The 17,994-nt window shown below is 42.9% G+C and overlaps 1 protein-coding gene across 1 annotated transcript in view; it reads right to left on the reverse strand.

Moving 5' to 3' along the window:
* CHD9 (chromodomain helicase DNA binding protein 9) overlaps window positions 1–17,994 on the reverse strand; it is a 246,922-nt gene that overhangs the window by 78,991 nt on the left and 149,937 nt on the right. The window contains 4 exon segments of the mRNA XM_068259704.1: window positions 996–1,206; window positions 4,882–5,137; window positions 5,314–5,363; window positions 5,366–5,456. Of these exon segments, the coding sequence (XP_068115805.1) occupies window positions 996–1,206; window positions 4,882–5,137; window positions 5,314–5,363; window positions 5,366–5,456 (608 nt within the window).

The following is a 17,994-nucleotide window of genomic DNA, read 5'->3' on the forward strand; positions in this document are numbered from 1 at the left end:
TGCCCTCTAAAAAAATGTTAGCTCTGCTCTGTTTTTCCAAAGATTGCCTCCATGCCAGTTTCATTCCCGAATCCCCAGCATGTATTATTGGTCAAGGGGAATTACTTTCCTGCACATGCCAGTGTGAAATACATGTGACATACGCTTCTGAAATCTCTCCATACTGATCAATGCGCTCATGGCAGATGAGAACACTAGAGGGCATTTCTCTGACTTGTTTTCTTCAGTGAGTTTGTACACAATAATCAAGGTCAACTAGCACAAGGCAAAAGGAGTATACAGTAAATTCTGAATTAAAACTTCAGGCTTAAATAAAAAATGATTAATTAGCAAATGAATTCCAGACTGGCCCCATTTGAAGGCAGCTCTGTCCCAGCTCTGCTCCTAGACTTACATTTAACTCCCTTTACTTCACAAAACTACTCCTTGGTTTAGAGGTGCATATAACGTATTACTTGCGAAAGAGGCAACCATTATCACATGCAAAAATCAATGCAGACAAAAGTTATCAATAGAAATGACCACAAAGTTCTTGAGGTTCTCACCACTACATGAGAAAAAACCCACAAAACTATGAAATGATGAAGAACTCCTTCACTTCTCTTCATATAAAACAAACGACACGCCTCAGGCTTGGAAGGTTATTAGATAAGCTAAGCACGATCCAACAGCAATCATCACGTGTGAGCAAACAACCATGCACTCAAGCTCAGCCAAGCACTTCTCACTGTGGCAGAATACAACAACAAAGAAAATCAATTAATAGCTATTCTGCCGCTGAACAGACTGGGTCACATACAGGCATACATTCAAAATTGATCAGAGCAGAAAGCAAACATCTAACGTAGCTTTAGGGAACAATCCTTTAATCATGCTTGCTGCGTAATAGTTGGCCAGATCGTCTGTAGCTCTCAGTGAATGATCTAACTTACTATAGAACTCAACTCTTTATTTCAGAAGCAGCTGCACAAGACAGACTCGTACATCGAACTTACCTTTTGTGCATGAGATACTCCTCGAGAATGTCCAGACAGCGCACCATCTGGGAGAAGATGAGCACCTTGTGGCCTCCTGCCTTCATTTTTGGCAGAAGTTTATCGATCAGGACCAGCTTTCCAGCAGACTGGATCATGGCCTGGAGGTAGAAATCTGGAGCCACAGGCTTGTGAGTTTCCTTGAACTCTCCAAGGATCTTCTCTTCAGCACCTGGAAGCAGTGGTCACTTTTACAGATTGTATACACGGCATAAACTTTAGCCATTCACTATAGTTCAGAAAAAACTATATGAATCACCGTGACAGCAAACCATGTAAAATACAGCTGCAACTCCGCTCAAAAAACTAAAATGACATTTTAATGGAAACAACATTTATTCAGGTGCCCTATAACAGTAAAATTTCCCATATGATTGGCTGTACGACAGATAGGAATCAGGTGCAGATAGCGGTACCAATTAACGTTGAATGATCATTCTATCAATTGCTTTGTTCATTCAATTTTCCTCTCTGTTGGTGGGCCTGAACAATCGTTTCTGGTCAACCACAATGGTTGGATGTTCGAACATTCCGGAAATTGGATAGGTAATGGGCATCTTTAGGGCACCTTTAAGGATTAGTAACAATTTATGCTGTATTTTTTTACTTTTACTTAAAGAGGCACTGTAGTAACATATAGTAGAAAGCAATAAATTATTCAGGATTCCGGTTATGGTAATTTTCCTGGTATCTGCATCAGATATACTTCCTATATGTATATATAGCTGTATCTTGGTATGTAGCTCCACCCTCCCAGTGATGCTCACCATGGTTTGCAAAAGTATTTGGCCCCCTTGAAGTTTTCCACATTTTGTCATTATTACTGCCACAAACACGAATCAATTTTATTGGACTTCCACGTGAAAGACCAATACAAAGTGGTGTACACCTGAGAAGTGGAATGAAAATCATACACAATTAAACATTTTTTACAAATCAATAACTGCAAAGTGAGGTGTGCGTAATTATTCAGCCCCCTTTGGTCTGAGTGCAGTAAGTTGCCCATAGACATTGCTTGATGAGTGCTAATGACTAAATAGAGTGCACATGTGTGTAATCTGTGACGGCCTCAGAGGTTGTCTAAGAGAATATTTGGAGCAACAACACCATGAAGTCCAAAGAACACACCAGACAGGTCAGGGATAAAGTTATTGAGAAATTTAAAGCAGGCTTAAGATACAAAGATTTCCAAAGCCTTGAACATCCCACAGAGCACTGTTCAAGCGATCATTCCGTCACAGAGCAGCTCTATTTGTACTGACATTGGATTACACACAGGTGCACTCTGTTTAGTCATTAGCACTCATCAGGCAAGGTCTATGGGCAACTGACTGCACTCCGACCAAAGGGGGCTGAATAATTACGCACACCCCACTTTGCAGTTATTTATTTGTAAAAAATGTTTTGAATCATGTGTGATTTTTTGTTCCACTTCTCACGTGTACACCACTTTGTATTGGTCTTTCACGTGGAATTCCAATAAAACTGATTCAGGTTTGTGGCAGTAATATGACAAAATGTGGAAAACTTCCAAGGGGGCCGAATACTTTTGCAAACCCCTGTAACTTTGTGGAATTCTACCTTCAAGACACTATTGAAGTCAGCTGATGAAGAGGACAGCCAGAGGACAGGTAAGCTTTTCATCCAAAAATGCTCAGTTGCCAACCAAAACACCCATCTTTCGGAGACGGGATTGTGCAAGACAGGTGAGGATCCACACCCAGCAAAATACACGTGATGAGATCTTCTGGCGAGGAATTTTGATTCCGGTGATACCTTTAATGATTAACTGTACATGGTTTATTGCACGCTTTTTAAATGTCAAGTTTCTTCTTCAGGCATTATACAGAACTGTATCAGAACCATACAATACTATTGTACAGTTCTGTAGAATGCTCGAAGAAGAAACAACGTTTCGAAAGCTGCAATAAACCATGTACAGTTAGTCTTTAAGGCCCTGTTCATATTATGTGCGTGTGGAAAACGTGCAGAACGCATGTAGTAAACGCACTGGAAAAACGCATGCGTTTGTACGCGTTTGTACGCGTTTTTGTAATGCGTTTGTATGCGTTTTTTCCTTATGCGTTTTTGATCATACCTGGAAGAGTCAGCTACACTTCGACGAGAAACGCACCTCCGAATACGCATACAAAAACGCATGCCATGCGTTTTTAGTGCGCGCCCATTGACTTTCATTATAATGCGTTTCTGTGCGCGACGCACAGAAATGCATCCAACTATGCGTTTCTGCCACGCATACGTTTGCCACGCGTATATGTGAACGAGGGCCATACCTTTGCATTGATTTTTCTGGCCCTCGCAAAACGCACACAAAACGCGTACCTTAAAAACGGACACAAACGCGTGCAGTGTGAACGGGGCCTCTCACGTCCAGTTGGAACTTTGCACACTTATCTATTAAGTATTTAGTGCTCTACATGTTAATGTAGTTACGCACACATACTTGCTAAGATAAAAACACGTTGCCCAACTTAGTATGTTGATTGTTTGGCAAGACAATAAAGGATTGGTAGGTGTGTTGCACTCCTTTTAAGACATCCTTGCATCTATCCAATAGGTTTGCGGATTCATATGGTATACTTAAGTGACAGATATCCCTGGAAGATAATTACATTGTAAGCTGGTATTACTCAACTTGGGTCTTACGTTTTATTACCCTTTCTTAACCCCCTTAAACCCCCCCCCCCCCCCCCCCCCCAAGCCTAGGCTTAACTGGCAGAAGTCTGCACCACCCTTGATACTCTCCCATTACCAGACTCCCCAAAAAAGGAAAAACATTGCACAATATAATAATGGTTTTCATTGTTACGGTTATTCATTTTTAATGTACTTCTGATCCCCTGCATGAGTGACTATTACAGCACTGATACTGAATATTTTTCTGATGTTCATACCTGTACAATAAAACCATTTCAAACAAACACCGGTGAAAGAAATCGTCAACCTGTCCAAAGTTCTTTGAGCACTGGACGGGCTCCTGTTCTTTTACGTTTGCAGGTAAATAAAATGCTGTTAGTTCAGCAGTTAGAACAACAGGTGGAAGAAATTTCCTCCTTAAAGGATACCTGAACTGAAATGTGACATAATGAGATAGACATGTGTATGTACAGTGCCTAGCACACAAATCGCTATGCTGTGTTCCTTTTTTTCTTTCTCTGCCTGAGTTAAATATCAGGTATGGAAGTGGCTGACTCAGTCCTGACTCAGACAGGAAGTGACTACAGTGTGACCCTCACTGATAAGAAATTCCCCTTTTTTTACCTCTTTCTTGCTCTCGGAAGCCATTTTCTGCTAGGAAAGTGTTTTATAGTTGGAATTTCTTATCAGTGAAGGTCACACTGTAGTCACTTCCTGTCTGAGTCAGGACTGAGTCAGCCACTTGTATACCTTATATTTAACTTTTTTAGGCAGAGAAATAAAAAAGGAACACAGCATAGTTATTTGTGTGCTAGGCACTGTACATACACATGTCTATCTCATTATGTCACATTTCAGTTCAGGTATCCTTTAAAATCCTTTCTTTTATATCAATATAAAGCTCCATTTCTGAATTTCACGAATAGCGGTGGTTGATGAGATGCAAATTGCATATAATTGATGCATGCACACTGGAATTATTTGTGACTTGACCAATCAAAAGCAACATCAAAAGTGTATTTGACCATCTCTGTTAACCACACAGCTCAGAAATGGCCTGCATCGACTCCTCCACGTTCATCGTGGCATATGCGCACTTTGATTGACAAAGGCCAAATCAGAAGCAACTGCTACCCAAGCCTTCCTTACATGAAAACACAAAAATAGAAAGAAACCAAGTAAACCTTACCTTTGATAAGATACGGGTGGTTACAGCATTTACGCAGTTCCATCATCGTGTTTACCAGATTTGGAACATTGGCTTGCCCAGCTCCTTTAGATAGAAAGGCAAAATTCTTCTCCAGAATGGCCCTATAATACTTTTTCTGGATGTTAGTCAGTTCAACCTCTATGATGGTTTCTTCTTTAGGGGCCAGTTTTTTCTCCACATCTTCCTTAAGTCGCCGAAGCATCATTGGCTTAAGAATGGCCTGAAGTTTCTGAACCTTTAGCCAAAAACATCAATGTCAAGAAGCAAACTCAACCTTCACAATATACTTTGTTTAAAGTGTCCATAATTGTCTAGTATGTTTAAGCTACATTGGATATAAAATAAAGTGGTTGACCACACTGAAATCGTCACTGAAATAAGTGCAATAAGAGGATTAGTGTTCTTTCGTACCTGCTCTTCTGTCTTGAGGTCTCCAAACTCCTGCATGAATGTAGACTCTGAGGAAAGCGAAGAGGCTCCAAGAAGTGCAACAGGCTGAAAAGTTCCTCCACCGTATTCTGCAGTGGCGTTCCTGTTAGAAGAACTTTATGCTCCTGGTAATAAAGAACACACGTATAAAAACCAGACCAAAACCAATTCTGTAAGTATAGGTAAAAAATACAGCCTACTACAAATCAAAATGAATAAAGAACAACTTACTTCCAACAAGCCATAAAGCAGATGACCCTCCAGAACACTCACCACTGAGAAGACTCCATAATCGATTATAATTAAGTCTGTGACTCAGTTATTGAAGTATTTCCACAATTATTCCATAATATCTGGGAACTATTTCTTACATTTCATAGATGGCACACTTCGTCTTGAACCAATCCAGAGTACTTGACCAATGCATCAACTGAACATGGTTACCATATAAGACACTTGGACACATTGATGTGAACATCCACCAGCCACTAACTGCGTGAAATAAATTAATTGCGTGTGGAGCTAAAAGGAGAGGCCTGATGTTTCAAGGTACAGAGCACAGAATGATAAAAAAGTACCGTAACAAATTCATACTACTCAAGATACAACTGGGCACGGTTCATGTGGTGGCAGCCATATTTGCCGATTTCATTAGAGGATTTATTGGTTACATGTTCCACAATTTATGATGTTTTAACCTTAGGCACATTTTATGTAATTTAAGGCAATCCATTCAGTATCTAATGACAACAAAGTAAAGCCCTTTTCCATGTCCAACATCTTCCACAGCATATTCATAGAAAGCAGATAAGAGGTATGTTATTTAGTCCTAGCAAAAAAAGAGGGAATTTTACATGAAATAATAATGGTATTCCAGAATACGGTCATGTCTTTTGATTTATAAATTTTAGCTATAGGTTACATTTAAACTGCAATTTTTTTTTTACTATTGCTTCAACATAATGCTAAGCCCAAATGGAACATAGTCAGAGCTCGAACAGTAGACCTGTGTTTTTCTACTCCTCTCAGATGTACTAAGTAAAGCCTGGTCCACGCCTTAACTTTTTATTGGCCAATTTTACCCCCTCCATGTACTATGAGAGCTTGCCTACACAATCTGTGTATTTAAATTCAAATGTGTTGGCTCTCATACTACATGGAGGTGGTAAAATTGGCCAACCAAAACTGAAGGTGTGTAACAGGTCTTAAAAGGGAACCTGAAATGACATGATGAGATAGACGTGTATGTTCAGCACCAAGCATACAAATAAGTGTGCTTTTTTCTTCTTTCCCTGCTTGAACGAGTTAATATCCAGCTATGCAACTAACAGTTTTTCTCAAGTGGGGACCAAGTCAGACTATAGTGTCCCTCCCTGATAAGGAATTACAGCCATAGAACACTTTCCTGGCAGAAAACAGAACTTCTTAGAGCAGAGGCTAGATAAAAAGGTCAATAGTTTATATATTAGAGCCCTCTGAAACATGGGGAGAATATCATTGATCTGAGAAAAAAAACAATCATAAATCTACATTTTTTAAAAAAGTTTTTAAACATAACATAATGTAGAAGAATAGATGCAATGGTTTATCTTGGTTTATTTTCACTTAAGTTACACTTTAAGTCTGGCCATATGTAGACTTTTATTAGATCTCAGGGTTGGGATCACACTATGATGGGTTTGTGCTATTGACAATGACATTGCATCTGATGTCACCGTCCATGGTCCCACCCCCTTGTTTACAGTAGTTTTATTGTGTCACAGGAATCAAGTTAAGTACATATCTGAAATAATTACCACATCACACAAAATAATCATTATGGATAATTTTAGGCCATAGTATTAGTAGAAGCATGCTGCTCATCTTCCAGTCTTCGGGGGGAGGGTACATGCAAATGTCATGCTTCCTAGCTTTTTGGTGTGAGACTGGATGTGCAATACTACAAGTCTGCTCTTTTCACAAAGGACACAGGCAGTAATTGGTGTCTGGCAGATGGAGAGAAAAAGTCCTACAGCAATCTAGTAGAAGACAGCACAGTGGCTTAGCGCATAGCACTTTTGCCATGCAGCACTAGACTCCTGGCTTCCGACCTTGTCCAGGACAAATCTGTGCATGGAGTTTGAAGACCCACACCAACATGTGGAAAACATACAAATACTTCCCACGTCCCAAAAACAGAAACCGTTTCCCCTCGAAATGGCCTTAATTTGTTAAGGACCTTATAGATGGGAGTATAGTAGGAAATACATTGTAAGCTGTCCTTCTGGACAGTTCGTGACATGACTATGTACTTTGCAAAGTGCTGCACAAGAGGTCAATAGATAACAGGTTACAAATAGCTCACAAGCCATGCAACTGCTTCAGCCATTAATAACCGAGCTCTCCTTGGTTTGTGTAAAGGAGGAGTCAGTACTTTAGATTTGTATCCTGAAGACCAGTATATAGTAAAGGTTAAAGTGGGTCATCCGTACATCGATTTTCCCTGTCAATTCCTGAAAATTAAATTACACAGATCAAATCTGCTGGGTATCTATAGCACAACAGGCTGACCGCATCAGACCGGATGGAAAATCTCAACATATCCTGGAAAACAGAGGAGTGGCCGTAGAACAATGGCCTATAGTGTTGCACTGTATCAAACAGAGATTAGTTCCTTGTCTTGTCCGATTCAGATCTCAGAGGGATGGATTGGTCTGCCACAATGGGGGGCAATATGGCCACCATTAGTGGTGACTGCCTGGGTGCACTGGAAAGGTTTCTGGGAATGATACCAGTATAGTCAGACGTGTCATAATATCTGCAATTCAGAAACCATGCAAATTTACAAAACCTGACTGGGCAGCTGCAAAAAGGCATAGACAGAATATTGAGATTGTGGTCCTCCGTGAAAAAAGTTGGAATGGGACATCTCTGCCATATTTATATTCAGGACATGAGCAGAAAATAATGCTCGCACAGCAAGGGTCGCATTCCTGTTTGGAAAATTACTTAGATAAGTCTTACCAATTTGTGACCTGATAACAGCAAAACTTAAATGTAGAGCCTGGAACAGAAGTATACATTATGTGCTAAATTATACTGCCTCCGCTAGAGACAAAGAAAACATCTAAAAACAGCTAGAGAGCATCAATGAAGTAATCATCTACCCCGAGCATCAAAATAAAGAAACTACAGCTGTCCTGCTACGTGAGCAGATTTATAAGTGGAGACAAAGGTACCACTAAGAACATCAATAGCACATTCAATAAAGCCAGAGCAGCTTCGGCCTAACCACAGTCCATCTGGGGATCACATCAGCTCGGTAGAATAAAGCAGAGGTTCATTCTGAGCAACACTAAACACACAACTGACTTGAGGCAATGCTATTTATGGTAAACACATAGGTAGGATTATGCTTAATCCACATACCTGTGTGCCTTGCCCATTTCTCTCCTCATCTCCCCCATGCTCCCCATAATCACTCCTTCAAAAATCTGACTTTTGGCAAAAGTCAAATTTTCAGACAGAGGCAGTCTCTTCTCTTCACTGACCCATTCACACCCCTCAAAGTGCACCTAAAGTGTGTGTGTGTGTGTGTGGGGGGGGGGGGGGGGGGGGGGGGGGGGGGCTTTCTCAAGCCTCCCCACCCCCCCCCCCCCAGTCTAGGAGTTCCTTCAGAGTCCTCCTGATCCCCTCCAATGTGCTGCTGTCCCATCCGAGAGACCTGCTAGTACTGTGTATATATGGCTCCAGCAGCGCAGCTCTTCAATCGCACTGCTAGATCGGCGCATGCACAGTTTGTAAACACAGGAGCCAAAGGAACGTGATCATGTGCAGTCGGTGATCATTGGACTGCAGCATGCCACCCAGAATTACACCGGCATGAGATTCAGAAAGCAATCCTAGTGTCTGAACAGGCAGCATTTCCCTGTCCTGCTCGCTATGGATGACAAAAGAAAAGGAAGTACTGCCTAATAACACTGTCATCAACTGAAGTCATTAAACAGCATCAAGTGGCCTAAAGAAATCTGCAGTGCAGAACTAGGAGTGTGAAACAACCAATCAAAAGTTACAATTAAAGTGACATTGGCTAGGACACCACACGTGCCAGATTGGAGCCCCTAAGGCAACCTGGGAAGCTTGAAACCAACAGAGACATGACAACATCCAATCAACAAAGACTGAAGTGCATGGGAAAAGGTCTGGTAACTGCTCTATGATGCTCGATGGAACGAGAAAGAAACCAAAGACAGAGCAGAGCAGGTACTGTGTCATACTTTACAGCATGTAAACAGCAATAGTGACGCCATTCCAGTAAATTTCTTATATTCCTTTGCCAAAGGCAATGATTGGCTCTGCATAATTCTGATTACCTGCCAAGCTAGTTTATGTCTGAAAATGCCAATAATTCTAAATGCCAAACAGTGAGAGGCGTAATGCGGAGGACTAAATATAGTAGTAATGCAGGCACAACACTCTCTCTGTCCAGTTAGAAAGTCTAATTAGCACTGCATGTAAGAGAAACTTGTTTTCTTTTTTTAAGTTAACAATGTCGGATGGTTTACAAGAAGACTTTAGATTGAAATGCAGAAGCTCCGATGAAGATTGGTCAAGGCAGTTTACAAAGATAAATTAGCCAATTAGGATTTATTATTTTTAGTATTTATATAGTGCTAACATCTTCCACAGCGCTGTACAGAGTAGATTGTCTTGTCACTTAACTGTCCCTCAGAGGGGCTCACAATCTAATCCCTACCAGTCATAGGTCTATGTATGTATTGTGTAGTAGTGTATGTATCATAGTCTAGGGCCTATTTAGGGGGAAGCCAATTAATTTATCTGTATGTTTATAAGATGTGGAAGGAAAACAGAGACACAGACGCAGACACAGTGAGAAGATACAAACTTCATGCAGATAGTGCCCAGGCTGGGATTCGAACCAGGGACACAGTGCTGGGAGGAGAGTGTGCTAACCACTATACCACCATGCTGTCCCTTTATTTATGGCTACTTACAGTTTATACTAAATCAGCCAAGAAAAAAAAATCCATTATCTACAAGTAAATGTAAGCTAAGATTGTAATTTGTAATACCCATAATGAAGGTCTATGGGCTGCATAAATAAAACGCATCACTCTGTATTTTTATTGTGGGTTTTTCAAAACGCACAACTTGCTGCACATTTCAGTAAAATGTACATAATGTATTTCAATGGAGACACAGAAGATGTGCGGTTTAGGGCCCTTTTCCACTAGCTGCGCTCCGCTTGAAGCAGATCACAGCCGCATTGCTAATCCCTAGAGCGCCGTGACTTACATGTTCATTCCGGTGCTCATTTCCAATTAGTGTGCACCGTTTTATTCCCCACACACAATCACCGGCTTGCGCAATTCTCTCCGTACATGACAGATATATGGTGAAATCGCAGCTAATGGAAATTGCTGCTCGCGCAAATGCAGCATAATTGCAGCAGAAAAGGGCTCTTACTGCATTTTTACATACTTTGTTTTTAAATAAAAAAATATATATATGATACTGTATCTTCATCCACTGAATCATGAAAAACAGAAAAAAAAATCAAATCGCAATCAAACCAAAAAGGCAATCACTGATGCACAGAAATCCGCAAAAAAAAAACAAAAAAAAAAACACAATCTGTTTTACAATGTACATTTTAAAATTTTCAAAAATGCATGTAAAAAGCACATAATGTATCTCAAGGGAGACACAGAGGGCTGCTTTTATATTTGTGTTTTCTATTTAAAAAATTTGATACCATATTTTATTCCATTCAAAAGGGAAAATATTGAAAAAAAAAACACACTTAAAAAACATGAAAAAATGCAAATGCAATCGCAAATGCATACAAAAACGTACCCAAAAACTATAAAATAGCACAATGCAGAAAACAGTTTTCCGCACTGCCTAGTGTGCTCCCAGCCTCAAACAGTCAGTGTAATATAAAATAACAACTGCTACTGCATATGGTGATATCAGATGTTTTACCTTGATCATTTACTGTAAATTCAGCTATAAATAAACCACTAAATTATCCCCCATACAGGATTACATCAGTCTATATACATATTTATTGAGCTATCTGCATATCCATCCATCTATCCAGAGCAGGGACAAGGTCCTCCAGCACCCAAGGCTGAGACACCAAAGTGCACCCCCCCTTCCCTCCCACCCCAGCCGTCACACACTGATTGCTATTACACTAAGAGGCTCCTCCCCATCCCTCCCACCCCAGCCGTCACACACTGATTGCTATTAGACTAAGAGGGCCACAGGGCCCACAACCTCCCCAACACCTTAATATCTAGTTATCTGGCTTGCAGTCACTGCTATGTATCCCCTTTTCTTATTTCTTTCTGCTTCATACACAATTAGGAATGATAGCTGAATGAATTGTGCGCCCCCTCCTACACTGCGCCCTGAGGCTGGAGCCTCTCCAGCCTATGCCTCGGCCCGGCCCTGCATCTATCTGTGTACAGGCATGAGCTAGGCAGTGGCATGCGCACAGGAAATATATAACTGCCACTTGTGACAGTTGGTGGATTTCTAGAGAGGAGCCAGAGGGAGAGAGGTGGACAGCTCGTATCTAGGAAAGCCTTTTGCCAATTTCTACAGTTACTTTTACACATTTACTAATAAATAAATACACACACTTACACACACCAGGACCTTTTGGTGCTCCCCATGTGCGACTATGGGTGGAGTCGTCTCACAAGACCAGAGGACAGCGACGGCAGCAAGGTAAGCAGAGTATTTGGTCTATGTAAATTATTACAGCCGTAGGTAGCTATATGTGCCCCCTGTATTAGCCCCCCTATAGGCATCTAGACATGCCACCAGTATTAGGTGCCCCCTCCCCCCCCCCAAATATATATAGCAATATGTGTCCCCAGCATCAGCCCCCCCAGTATAGGCAGATGAGTACAATGTATTTGCCTGCCACCCAGTAAAGATAGATGTGTGGATTAGCATCCACCATTATAGCCAACTGTAGCCAGATGTGTTCCCAGGATTAGCCCCCCCCCATTTTAGCCAGATGTGCCCCCAGGATTAGCACCTCCCTTCATTATAGTCAGATGTGCCCCCAGTATAAGGTTCTCCCCTCTAGGATCACCAAATGTTTCCCTATTATTGCCCACCCCCCACAGTTGCCCAGATGTCCCTCCAGTGATGTCCCCCCAGTAAGGATAGAAAGACATGCCCCCTTAACCAGGAAGTCCCTTCCATGCCCAGATGCCCTTCATGCACATAAGAAACAGCTACAAGAAGCCTAGATCAAACTCTCCTTGTTCCAGCGACGGTTTTCCAGCCGGAGCCTCTGTGCACAGCTCTGCACTCAGCCCTGCACTGACAAATATCCGGGTCCTGACCTGAGGACGTCTAAGTCGTGACCTGTGTACACAGCAGTACAGGGCTAACTGAAGAGCCGAACACAGAGGCTCTGGCTGCAAGATGGTCTTGGAACCAGGAAAAGTGAGACAGGCTTCGAGCAGCTGCTTTTTTTTGCGATCTGGACATGGAGGGGAGAGATGAATTTGCAAGTCCCCTACAGGATTACATTCCCTGGTCTGTATGTACCCAGCTTCTCTAACTCATTGTACATATACAATGCTGGGTTCAGCCCCATCTACTGTCCTCCTGTCCAATAGTGCGTTTTCCTACTGGCTTCTGAGGTGTCCTACTGAGCAGGAGGCTGCAGGAACCCAACAAGCCAGAAGTGTAGTGAGTTGGCGAAGTAAAGCACATGCAGAGGCATATTCTGAGGTATTCACAACACATGAAGTATCATTCTGATATCTGCATCCTGTGTGCGTTTGTCTTATAAATGGTCAGGTCAGTGTCACACTCTCTAGTCTGTGCTTGCTACACAAGATAGACTTCCCTTTTTCCTGACATGGAGCTGCTTGTACACCTGCCATTAACCAGTCCAATACAGAGCCTCTACTGACTGCTGAAGCTCTGCTACGGGACTGTTTAATAGCAGAACTTAGCTCAATGTCTGGAAAAACCAAGGTCCTCTTGCATAGCATGTGCCAGGAGGGATTGTGGCAGTATTGTTGGTCACTTGCAGTGGCTGGCAGACTGTTTTAAAGCAGAACCATACTATAAAGATAACCCAATTATGCTGCCCCCGGGGGGGGGGTAAATGTAATTTTAACATTTATGGCAGTGGGGATGTGGAGGTTTACTTCACTTTTATAGTATAGTAATGCTTTATAGACTGTGTTGGTTGAGCAGCATGGGATAGTGGAAGGAGGAGCTCAAACAACACATCATGGAGTCTGGGGGAGTGGTGGTCATGGCTCCATAGCTGGCTCATTTAGTGGTAGATGCCATGCTACACAAGACAGACTACCCTTTTTCCTTTGTTAATACTGCCATTAGCCTTTCCAGTGCAGAGCCTCTACTGGCAGCTAAAGCTCTGCTACTGGACTGTTTAATAGTAGAACTTGGCTCAATATTTGGAAAAACCAAGGTCCTCTTGCATAACATGTGCAAGGAGGGATTGTGGCAGTATTGTTGGTCACTTGCAGTGACTGGCAGACTGTTTTAAAGCAGAACCATACTATAAAGATAACCCAATTATGCTGCCCCCGGGGGGGTAAATGTAATTTTAACATTTATGGCAGTGGGGATGTAGAGGTTTACTTCACTTTTATAGTATAGTAATGCTTTATAGACTGTGTTGGTTGAGCAGCATGGGATAGTGGAAGGAGGAGCTCAAACAACACATCATGGAGTCTGGGGGAGTGGTGGTCATGGCTCCATAGCTGGCTCATTTAGTGGTAGATGCCATGCTACACAAGACAGACTACCCTTTTTCCTTTGTTAATACTGCCATTAGCCTTTCCAGTGCAGAGCCTCTACTGGCAGCTAAAGCTCTGCTACTGGACTGTTTAATAGTAGAACTTGGCTCAATATTTGGAAAAACCAAGGTCCTCTTGCATAACATGTGCAAGGAGGGATTGTGGCAGTATTGTTGGTACCTTACGGTGACCAGCAGACTGCGTTAGAGCAAAATTGTACTATAAAAATATTCCAGTCACCATGCCCCAGAGGATTAATGTAACTTATATGGCAGTGGGAATGTGGAGGTCTACTTCACTTTTATAGCATAATTTGCTTTATGAGGGTGCTGGGGGTGGTGTGTGTGGTGGTTGTGTGTGTGTGTGTGTTTGTGTTGGGAAGGGGCTCGTGTTTCTGTGTGTGTGGGAGTGGTGTGTGTGTGTGTGTGTGTGTGTGTGTGTGTGTGTGTGTGTGTGTGTGTGTGTGTGTGTGTGTGTGGTGGTGGTGGTGGTGGTGGGGGGGGTGCATGTGGGGGTAGGGGGGGCATGTATGTGGGTGGTGTGTGTGCGCGTATCTGTGTGTGTGGTGGTGCGTGTGTTTAATTGACTTTTTTTTTCTAGCCTAACTATATAATTATTTAGAGTAACCTACAGAGCATAGTGGATAGTGAGAGGGACGAGCCCTAGTCACTTTGTAGGGTAACCCCTTGGGAGGTTAAGGAATATTTTACCACAGGAAGTAGTTCTGGTTAATTCTATTCCAGCATTTTAAAGGGGGCTTGGATGCTTTCCTTGCACTTCAAGGGCATATTTTGCTATAATTGCTAGGTAATTCCCAACAGTGTTGATCCAGGGATTTTATCTGATTGCCACATTTGGAGTCGGGAAGGAATTTTTTCCCTTTTCAGGCAAATTGGCAGTAGCCTTGTAAGGGTTTTTCGCCTTCCTCTGGATCAACTGGGATATGGGAGGGTGCAAGCCAGTGTTGTACCAATTATTTTTGTTGAATTGATGGACAGATGTCTTTTTTAACCAAACTACCTATCAGGAATCAGGAATACTTTATTTGCCAAGCATGACTGGGTCGTGCCCGGAATTGGTTTTGGCACAGTACATATAGCTCAGGAAGAGACAACGATAGGTAGCATAGAGCAGCAGAACAGAGTTAACACTACACTTACATACACAGAGGACAAGCAATTACATTTACATTATATAGCACTTAACATTTTCGTTACATTATATTAGCAGCAATTTGGCGTCACCCGTAACAGTACTGAAAAACGTTCAAGAATGGCCTTTCGTCAATTAGTTTTTGTGTCAATTTGATTTGATTTTTGTGCTGATGGGAGTATGTGGAGAGAGTTAAGGAGGCTGACGGCCGAGGGGAAGAAAGAGTTCCTGTGTCTGGCAGTCCTTGTGGAGATGGCCCGAAGTCTCCGTCCTAGTGGGAGCTGGCAGAAGTAGCGATGGCCCGGGTGAGCAGGATCGTTAGCCATCCTCAGCGCCCTCGATCTCAGCCTTCTCCTGTGTAGGAGGTCGAGTGAAGGGAGAGGTCTTCCTATAACCCTCTCCGCTGCCCTGATGACCCTCTGAAGTGTGAGCCTGTCGCTGGCGGTGTCGCCGGTGTACCAAACCAGGATGGAAGAGCACACGATCGATTCAATGGTGGCGGAGTAGAAGCTGATCAGAATCTCTGGGGCCATGCCGAACTTCCTTAGCTGACGAAGGAAGTAGACTCTTTGCTGGGCTTTCCTTTGGATGGCAGTTATGTTAGGTTTCCAGCTAAGGTCACTGGAGATGGTAGTGCCCAGGAGACGGGCACAAGGCACTCTAGCCACTTCTGAACCGTCAATGTGAATTGGTGGTGGGGTGGGAGTGGATTTCCTGAAGTCAATGATTAGCTCTACAGTTTTTGTGGTGTTGAGCACTAGCTTGTTCTCCTTGCACCATTTGGAGATTCTTTCCACCTGCTGACAGTACTCCTGGATGTTGTCCTTGGTGACGAGACCGACGATGGTGGTGTCGTCGGCGAACTTGATGACCTTGACTGAGTCTGCCTTGGATCTGCAACTGTTTGTGTAGAGGGAGAACAGCAGAGGAGACAAGACGCAGCCTTGAGGGGCACCTGTGTTCGTGGTCATGGTTAGTGAGTAGATATCACCCAGCCTGACGGTTTGGGTCCTGTTGGTGAGAAAGTCTGTGATCCAGAGGCGTAGGCTTGGGTGAACACCAAGTGTGGCTAGTCCTTCTTGTAGGATGCGTGGACAAATAGTGTTAAATGCGGAGCTAAAGTCCAGGAGTAGTATTCTGGCATACGTGTCCGGTCTGTCAAGGTGGTTATAAATGGACTCCAGGCAGATGTTTATAGCGTCATCAGTGGTTCTGTTTGCCCTGTACGCGAACTGGTGGGGGTCCAGAAGGGGCAAGGTGGAGATCTTGAGGTTGGCTAGGACCACTCGCTCTAGAGTTTTCATTATGATGGACGTAAGGGCTACCGGCCTGTAGTTGTTCAGGTCAGAGACTCCCTGTTTCTTAGGGACAGGTTTGATGGTCGACCTCTTGAAGCAACTGGGGACTATTCCTTCACTTAGTGATTTAGCGAAAATGGCGGAGAGGATGGGAGAGAGTTGCCTGGAGCAGGTTTTCAGGCATTCCTATGTATTCCTGTGGAGCCCACACCATTGCCAGAGACAGGCCACTGTAAGGAGAGGCACCCCCATCATTATCTGGGGCAATACCTTGTAGAAAGAGAAAGCCCACACTATCTCCAGAGGCAGCCCCTTGTGAGAGGAGAGATCCTATATTATTATCTGGAGAATATCATAAGAAGGTGCACAAATCATCAATTAGGATAAACCCTTGTGAGAAGAAGCACCCCCAAATCATTCTCCAGGCAACACCATGTGAGAGAAGAAAGAACTCTACACCATGGTCTGAGGTAACCAGGAGAAAGAGGAGGAGCCAGAACCTGCTGGCTGAAGAGTGGCCAGTAGCCAGTTAGAGGGAGAATTCAGCTTTCCAAGAGGGTCAGAGAAGAGAGTTGAACTGGAGACCATAGCTCTGTAATATTTATTTATCTAATAAAATCGCATAGGAATTTAAGATGGTCTATATTATTGTCTAAGGCTGGCTGTGAGAGAGAAGGTGTGTGTGAGTTCTCTGCACAAGGCTCGGTTCACACTGACCTAAAAAAAAATGTCCCAATTAGCTAATAATTAATAATAATAATAAATAGATGCAAATGGATCCTATTAATCAATAGTCTGAAGTGAAGCCGTTCGACCCGTTCCACCAAACGTGAACACAAATACAGGGCTGTGGAGTCGGAGGAATTTTGGGTGTCTGGAGTCGGAGTCGGGAAAAAATGCACAGACTCCGACTCCTAATAAATTTAAACTGTAATTAAAATAGAAAATATGATAAAATGTTCTATTTCATAGAATAAATATATTTATACATACAGTAATAGCTGTGGTTAGTCCACAAAAATGAAATAAACCAATCAAAATTAGTTACTTGTGCTGCTTCAATGAAGCAGTCTCTGTATTTTTAAAGTCAGATATACATATCTGATTGTGACTGTATATATGATGTGTACACAGGAATCTCTTATATAAGTTACGGCCAGAACCCGAAGTCTGGCCACTTCGGGGTCTGGCCGGCCACAACGCGAAGTGGCCGGCTGATCCGGCAAATATACAGAACGGCCATGAATTTCGGACTTTGGCTGGCCAGAACGCGTTGTGACTTACAGTGGCCGGCCAACTCACGAAGTTTCCCGCACCGCTCCCCCGCCAGCTGCTCTCCTCTCCCCTCCGCCGGCGCTCACCGTTCCTGCAGTTATAGACCTCAGATCAGGGCGACCGGACCGGGGAAG

This window comes from Hyperolius riggenbachi, chromosome 11 (genome assembly GCF_040937935.1).
Source record: "Hyperolius riggenbachi isolate aHypRig1 chromosome 11, aHypRig1.pri, whole genome shotgun sequence".
NCBI classification, from domain to species: Eukaryota; Metazoa; Chordata; class Amphibia; order Anura; family Hyperoliidae; genus Hyperolius; species Hyperolius riggenbachi.